Raw genomic sequence first — 7,695 nt, 5'->3', positions numbered from 1 at the left:
CCTGCGGTTTTCGTGAGTCTCGGCGGCTGGACGTTTTCCGACAGCGACACCGCGACGCAGCCTGTTTTTGATAATATTGCGCGTAGTTCTACCAAGCGGGAGACATTCTGAGACTACCTCCTCAAGTCTCTGAATACCTACGGATACGATGGGGTTGACATCGACTGGGAATAACTGTTGGAAGACCAACAGCCACGGTTCCACGGTTATCTCACAGATGATGGAGCTTACAACAGTCTGGTTGAGATTCCCGGAGCAGCCCTGAAGTCATCAATTGAAAATTGTCCTTGTTTCTGTCTGTCCTTCCCCTCATCTTGTATAAAATAGCTCGTCGTCAGCTCTTGGCCTCCCCCCACGTAGGCTGCATTGCGCCCACGTTGGGCAGCCATAATCTGTACATGTTCTGCAACCGAATGTCCGAGTGCCACAGCACAGCAAGTGCCAAGCACAACTTCCAACACCCAGCCCAACCCCAACCAACTCACGCTTTGATCGGTTACCGCCACGACACCACCCTGCAGGCAGTCGCAGTCGAGGATGTCATATTCGGCGGCAGTCCGGAAGGAAATCTACCTTTCCTGGAAACCAGTATTTTCGAAACCACGCTATAGCCAGCTACGAAAGCTGGCCAAAATCAAAGAAGTCATCAACCAGTATGCCCCGACGTCACACATGTTCTGGCATCCAAACCTCGCCGGAATTTTAAAGGAGTTGCTTGAAAAAGGCGTATTTTACAGCGAATACTCCGCAAAGGAACTCTTCCCCGAACTTTTCGGTTCCGCGCAATCAGAGAAAAACACGGAGATCGCGTCCCAAATAGAGTCGACAATGTTTGGCTGTACCGTTCAGGCATCGCTCAACGGAGACGATGAGCATTCCAAGGAGCTAATGGAGTCTCTGAAAGGGTAGCTACCACTATGCTCTTCAATAGACCCTTCATCTAAGATTGGCGTTAATAACAAGTCTGTGGCTAGGCTTTACACCAGTGGTAGATACTCCGACCTCGCAATAACCTGCCAAGGGAAGAGCTATCGAGTGCATAAAGCTATTGTTTGCCCAAGATCTGGCTTCTTCGCCGCGGCTTGCAATGGACAGTTCAAGGCTAGTCGTTGTGTGCAAATAAAATCGTCGAAACTAAAAAAAAAAAAAAAAAAAAAAAAACTAATATTTTCTTGTTTTAGGAGGCGTCGGAGGGAAGGATTGACCTCCCGGACGATGATCCCGAGGCAGTCGATGCGATGATTAGCTATTTCTATCGCCTCAACTATGACCTGAACTGGGTTGACTCGTCTCGAGAGGATGAGGACGGAGCTGCCGAAACGGCTACGTTCGAGGAGGCACCCGCAAATTCGAGTTTGGCGTCACGGACACGTCCTGAGCTTGTAGCTCACGCCAAGGTTTATATACTCTCCGAGAAATATCTCGTTGGTGGGCTTAAGGCCCTTGCGCTTCAGAAGTTCGCAACTTCGGTTTGCAACCACTTGGACGTCGATGACTTCCTTCCCGCAATCCAAGAGGTGTACAACTTTACCTCGGAGAATGACAGGGGTCTCAGGGACGTCATAGTAAGCACCCTGTACAAGCACAAGTACTTACTTGATCAGAGGGAGGTGCAGGTTGTATTGAAGGATCTCGGAGCGGTAACCTATGATTTAGTTATGTATATGCATAAGCAAGTCTAGCTGTATTAATGGTTGGTCCGAAGAACCAACCCATCGGAAAAATAGCGGGAAATGGTAATTTGTTGTGTCAAGCTGCTGCTCAGCCATCCCCACCGCCAGACGGAAGATCTGTCCCAGGTTGATGATCGAAAGTTCGACAACTATTCATCTGCCTATCGCTACTGCCTCGATCATCATGACCACCCGGACGACCACTATGGCACTGTTGACGAGCCTGATCCGTCTCCGGATGAGGAGGAGTTTGAGCCAGGGGGGCACGCCGGGGAGATTACCCTCGAGGACTGGCAGGAGACGGGTGAAGACACTCGGCGGGCTGATGTTTGAGCGGCCCTTCGACTGCAGCAGGATCTAATTACCGAGGGACACCATCAGGAGATATGGGGTTGAAGTTGTCCGATCACGCTACCAGGCAACTGCAGGCGTTAGATGCTGTGCCGGGGGAGGTTCCCTCAGAGTCTAATTGATTTGTAAGTAGCGAGGACGTGAGTATAGAGACGTAACGTGAGTGGCAGAATAGAAACGATTAGTAGCTATAGTTAAGTGTAAGAAGACGGCTCAAGTAGATGGAGTTGTTGGCCGACGGACAGATATTGGCGCTTCGTCTCTCCCGTATTCAACCCTGACCCGGATTGTCCTCCGGAGAGGGACAGGAAAATTGCCAGGAGCGGGAGAGAGGAAGGAAGCGCCCCGTGGCGTAGCGAAGGGCCGCGCGACTGACGAACGAAGCGACGCCAGCAATTTTAACAGCCTTCAATGTTGGACCCGCAATTGTTAAACTAAAAAATAAGGAAATCGAAAATCGGCCTTCACCAGCGCAACCATTCCCGACACCAACAACGCCCGACATACGAAAAAGAAACAAAACCCAAATTCAACCTGTGCGCCAATCCCAATCAAATCTCAATCACTGAACCACAGCAACAACAACACCAACCATCCCATCTCTCAACGCCTCGACACAATCTTGCGGCCCTCCTCATCATCAACCACCAAATGCTGCGCCGTCAACAACCACTCAAACAACCCAGCGCGCTTCGCCAAACCAACCCAATGCAGCGCCGGCACCATCGGCAATCCCTTCACAGCCTCCGCCTCCGCACCCCCATTCTTAAGCAACATCTCCGCATACTCCGCCAACTCCCGAATCTGCACACTTGCCATCCCAGGATACTCCACCACGCCCATCCCCTCCTCACCACCCTGTCCACCCAACCCACCCGTCACCTCACCCACCACCGCCGCCGCCACATCCTCCAACCTGCCCACATCAAACGACCCCGACAACCGCGCATAATCCGGCCGCACGCCCAGGCTCGCCGACAGCCGCAGCATATCCCCCGCCATCGCAGCAAGCACTTCCTTGCCCTCCCGCTCCGACGCCGGCACCGCCCCGCTCGGCCGGTGCGCCGTCGCGCGGAGACCGGCCTCGCGCACCGCGCGCGCCAGGTAGCGTTCCGCGACCCACTTGGAGGCGAGGTAGCCGTCGGTGGGGGAGGGGCGCGGGAGGGTGGATTTCGTGTTGTAGGTGTTGGGGTCTTCGAAGGCGCCCAGCGCGCCGGAGCTGAGTGCGTGCAGGTGAGCGCCGGCGGTCAGGAGAGAGCAGCGAGGCCTTGAGCGCGTCGACGTTGACAGGCTGACCGCGCTGTAGCCGTCCCAGAAGGAGCGGTCGGCGGCGCAGTGGATGACCGCGTCGATGATGGCGGGGTCGAGGTCTGGGTGCGTGGTGGGGATGGTGGGCAGGTCGGCGAGGATGGTGCGGATCTTGGCGTTGTCCGCTTGGCCGGCCGCGAAGAAGAGGGTGGAGGGGTCGCGGCCCTCGGTTGGGCGGACGAGGCAGACGACGGTGGCGACGCGGTTGTCGCCCACTAGTCGGCGCACGATGCGCTTGCCTAGGGATCCGGAGGCGCCGGTCACCAGCACGCGCAGGCCCGCACCGTTCTCGCGCGCCTTGGCCGGCGCTGTAACGCCTTGCGGGAGGTCCAGGGCGGTCTCGCGCTCCCAGTCCAGTGCGGTTGCGCCAGCTTGGTCGAGAAGTGCCGCCATGCTACCCAGCTCGGTGGCGCTCATCAGCTTGCTGAGGCGTGGCGCGTCGCCAAACTCCCGCTTGATGGCCGCCTGCAGCTTGACTAGCAGCAGCGAGTTGCCGCCGGCCGTGAAGAAATCCGAACGCGGCTGCAGCACACCGCCGCCGCGTTGGGGGAGCACGCCGGCCCAGAGAGTCGCGAGGCGCGATTCGGTGGGGGTTAGAGGCTGTGCTGGCTGGGTGCCGTCGGCGGTGGTGGAGGCGGTGGTGGTTTTAGGGAGGGACAGGGCCTGGACGGCGCGCCGGTCGACTTTGTCGTTGGATGTGAGGGGGAGCTTGGCGAGCGGGACGATGATAGCCGGGCACATGTATTGTGGCAGGCTGAGGGGAAGGCGAGAGCGGAGTCGGTTGATGACCTGGGCAGTGGCCGCGGCGTCGGTGCTTTGGCTCTCGAGCACCACGTGCGCCGCGAGGAAGCCCTCTGCCTCCCCATCATCCACACCGCGTGCGGTGACGACCACCTGGGCGAGCTGGCCGTCAGATTCTCGGAGCATGACGCGCTCGATCTCGGCCAGCTCGATGCGGAAGCCGCGGAGCTTGACTTGGGTGTCGCCGGCGATGCGGCCCTCGATGGCCAGGAAGCCGGACTTGTCCAGTCGGCCGTAGTCTCCGGTGCGGTACAGCCGCGCGGGCTTGCCGCCGTCACCGGGCACGGGGAAGGGGCTGGAGAGGAACGCCTGCGTGGTCAGGTCCGGCCGGCCGAGGTACTCGTTCTTGCCGACTCCCGCACCGCCGAGCAGGATCTCGCCCGGCACGCCGATGGGCAGCGGGCGCATCTCGTCGTCGACGAGGTAGGCCGTGTAGTTGGGTAGCAGGCGGCCGGGGACGGGAACGGTCAGGGTGGGGTCGTTGCGCACATCGGCCACGCCCTTCATGGCCGAGATGGTCGACTCGGTGGGGCCGTAGCTGGTGTACACGTTCAGGTTGGGCAGGGCCACGCACAGGTCGCGGAAGCTGCGGACGAGACCGGGAGCGGCGCGCTCACCGCCGAACCAGGCCGCCTTCCAGGAAGTGCAGCGGCGGAGCTGGTCCGGGGCGAAGCGCAGCCACATCTCGTACTCGGAGGGCGTCGCCTGGGTCATGGTCACGCCGTGGTCGACCATCAGACGAAGTCACCTCGGCCGGGTCGCCGGCGGGCATCGGCAGGCACGACGAGCAGGCAGCCGCCGGTGGTTAGCGCAGGCATAGATCTGAAGCAGAGAGAGCGTCGAAGCCGAATGAGACCTGCTGGAGGACAACGCCGGCAAGCGAGGGGATGTTCCACGCGTTGTGGTAGCCCTCGAGGTTATTACGTAGACCGGCGTGGGTCACGACGATGCCCTTAGGCTCACCGGTCGAGCCGCTGGTGAAGATGATGTAGGCGGGCTGGTCGGCCCGGGCAGCGGCGGTGTTTGTGGGTTTCTTGCCTTTAGTGTCGGCGGCGAGGCGGGACACGTCGATGGCGGGGACGGCATCCTTGATTTCAAGTTCACCGACGCGGCTTGCGGTCTCAGCGTCGACAAGGAGCGCAGCTGGGCGTGCCACGGCGACGTTGCTCTTCAGGCGCGGGATCGAGTTGCGGAGATCCAGGGGAAGGTAGACCGCACCGACACGGTGGATGGCAACGAGGGAGCAGATCCAGTCCGCTGAGGGGGCCTGGAAGACACCGACCACGGGGGCCTTGCCGTCAGCGTTGTTCGGCAAGCGGACATTCAAGGCGTTGGCGATGCTCTCAACGCGGGCGTCCATTTGGGCGTACGTCAGGACGTTTCCGAGGCCGTCCTTGAGGGCGACCGCCGTGGGGTTCTGGGCGATGACCTCGTCGATGCGGTGGGCGACGGTCGCGGGCCATTTGAGGTTGAGTGCGGGACCTGCAGAGGTGTTAGAAGGTAAGTACTCAATGGTTTCCCAGTAGACACTCTGAAGCGGACCGTGGTGGTGGGAAAAGGGGATAAAGGGGCACCAGCACACATACCAGTTCCGATCTCCAACGCCTTCTCAACATCCACCTTATCCCACTTCTGCAACTTCTCCGTCTCCATTGCATCTCCCTTCGCGGCAAACTCCTTAACCGCATTCGCAAAGCTCCTCACCAACAACTCAGCGGCATCAGCATCATACAGCGACTGCTGCACATGCATGGCCAGCGTGGCGCCATCATGGTCCTCCACAATCTCCAACGCCACATCATACCCAGTACGCGCCGTATGCCAGCGCTCCTCACCAATCCGGCAACCAATCCACTGCTTGTCCGCATGCTCCTTAACCACCAACCGGTAGTTCATAAACACGATGCAGCGGATCAGCAGCGTGGCGTAGGCGACCGCGGCACCCCGACCTCATCCAGCAGCAAATCGAACGGCAGTGCCGAGTGCTTGAGCGCATCCCTCGCCTTGTCCCTTGCTGTCTCGATCGCCTGCCCAAACGTCGCCGCATCACGGTCAAACCTCAACGGCAACACATTCAAGAAATTCCCCACGCTCGCCGCGAACCGGCTATCCAGCCTATTCGCATCCGCAATACCAATGTACACGCGCTCGGTGGTATCCGCAGGCAAGAGACGGAACAGCAGCGCCTGCAGCGCGCCCAGGTACGCGTGGAACGAGGTGGCGCGGCGGCCGCGCGCGAGCGTCTTGAGCTTGGCCGTCGTGTCCGGGCCGAGGTGCGCGCGCGCCACGTGGGTGCCGTAGCGGTCGAGCGGCGGGCGCACTTTAGTGCGCGCGAAGGGGAACAGCTCGATGGGGCGGGCCAGGTCGGCCGCTGGGAGGGTTGTCTTGTAGTGCTCGATGGCGGGGCGCATCTGGCCGCTTTCATAGGCCGCGATTTGGTGCGCGCCGAAGGCCCGCGCTTGCGAGGTGGATGGCATGGGGGGGAGGGGGCGGGCGGGGTTGTTGTAGGCTTGGTGGATGTCTAGCAGGAAGACGCTGAAGCTGTGGCCGTCCATGGAGATGTGGTGCGAGCCGAGGATCAGGTAGTGCGACGTCTCGGAGAGCGTGAGAAGCTTGATGCGCAGCGGCACCCAGTCGCCTAGGTTCCACTCGTACTTGCGCATGGCCTCGAGCTCCTCGGAGGCCTGCGCCTCGGTCTCGATGGTGGCGGTCTCCAGGCGCACGAGGGTCTGCGAGAGGATACCCTGCATGGGGGTCCGGCTGTCGTCGGTGGACCAGAAGAAGCGGGTGCGCAGGGTCTCATGGCGCTGGGCGGCCCTTCTCGACGGCTTTGGCGAGGTCGTTGACGCGGAGCCGGCCCAGTAAGCTTGCCGAGGTAGGCGATGTTGAAGAGTCGTGGGCTCGTCGACGTAGTGGCTGAGGAACCAGAAGCGTCTCTGGCCGAAGGTCATGTGCTCGACGTGTTCGGTGGATGCGCGAGCGATGTCCTTGCGCCAGCTATCGGCGCCCTGCTGGGCGCCCGCGGCAAACCTTGGGTCTCGGAGGAGGCTGGAACAACTGCTTGTCTTCCTCCTGGTCGGGTCTCTCCAACGAGGTACCGGGCGTAGAGACCAGGGCGGGGGAGCTGCTCGCGTCCGTCTCGGCACGCGTGGAGGGTGTGGTGGCGCTGACACCGCTGGCCTCGCTCACCTGGTCAATGGCCTTTTTAGTAACAGGGACAGGGACAGGGACAGGGGCAGGCTGGACGGGCTGAACCGCAGCAGGAGCCGGTGCACCGCTGACGTCGGCAGAGCCCTCTGCCAGCTTGCTGAGGTCAACGATTTCGGCGGGGATCTTCGCCATGGCCTCCTCGGCGAGGGACTTGACCGTCTCGCCGGGGCTCAGGATTTTCAGCACCGGCACATCGACGTCGAGCTCCTTGAGGAACCAGGTACGGAGGTCGACGGCCATGATGGAATCGATGCCGAGCTCGACCAGCGACATCATGGGGTCGACGGTCTCGGTGGCCGGCATCATGAGGATGCGAATGAGATTCTCGGTCAGCGAGTCCTGGACCACAGCA

General features: G+C 60.6%; 4 protein-coding genes across 4 annotated transcripts; 1 reads left to right on the top strand and 3 right to left on the bottom strand.

The window, feature by feature from the left end:
• Positions 1 to 672: 672 nt before the first annotated feature.
• On the top strand, positions 673 to 2,006 carry CHGG_02379 (uncharacterized protein; the record flags this gene model as incomplete). Its single annotated transcript, XM_001228894.1, has 4 exons — positions 673 to 905; positions 975 to 1,113; positions 1,182 to 1,565; positions 1,782 to 2,006. The coding sequence occupies 4 exons, from the start codon at positions 673 to 675 to the stop codon at positions 2,004 to 2,006; spliced, it is 981 nt and encodes a 326-aa protein (XP_001228895.1).
• Positions 2,007 to 2,627: 621 nt separating this feature from the next.
• Positions 2,628 to 4,541, bottom strand: CHGG_02378 (uncharacterized protein; the record flags this gene model as incomplete). Its single annotated transcript, XM_001228893.1, has 1 exon — positions 2,628 to 4,541. One exon carries the CDS (start codon positions 4,539 to 4,541, stop codon positions 2,628 to 2,630), a length of 1,914 nt encoding a protein of 637 aa, XP_001228894.1.
• A 397-nt stretch (positions 4,542 to 4,938) lies between these two features.
• CHGG_02377 (uncharacterized protein) lies at positions 4,939 to 5,786 on the bottom strand (the record flags this gene model as incomplete). Its single annotated transcript, XM_001228892.1, has 2 exons — positions 4,939 to 5,615; positions 5,720 to 5,786. The coding sequence occupies 2 exons, from the start codon at positions 5,784 to 5,786 to the stop codon at positions 4,939 to 4,941; spliced, it is 744 nt and encodes a 247-aa protein (XP_001228893.1).
• Positions 5,787 to 6,046: 260 nt separating this feature from the next.
• On the bottom strand, positions 6,047 to 7,646 carry CHGG_02376 (uncharacterized protein; the record flags this gene model as incomplete). The annotated part of the gene is made up of 2 exons (XM_001228891.1): positions 6,047 to 7,033; positions 7,164 to 7,646. 2 exons carry the CDS (start codon positions 7,644 to 7,646, stop codon positions 6,047 to 6,049), a joined length of 1,470 nt encoding a protein of 489 aa, XP_001228892.1.
• Between the last annotated feature and the right edge of the window lie 49 nt (positions 7,647 to 7,695).

The sequence above is a fragment of the Chaetomium globosum genome, genomic scaffold (assembly GCF_000143365.1).
Source record: "Chaetomium globosum CBS 148.51 scaffold_2 genomic scaffold, whole genome shotgun sequence".
NCBI lineage: Eukaryota > Fungi > Ascomycota > Sordariomycetes > Sordariales > Chaetomiaceae > Chaetomium > Chaetomium globosum.
The sequence above is the reverse complement of the archived record's forward strand: the minus strand, read 5'-3'. Positions and strand labels throughout refer to the sequence as shown.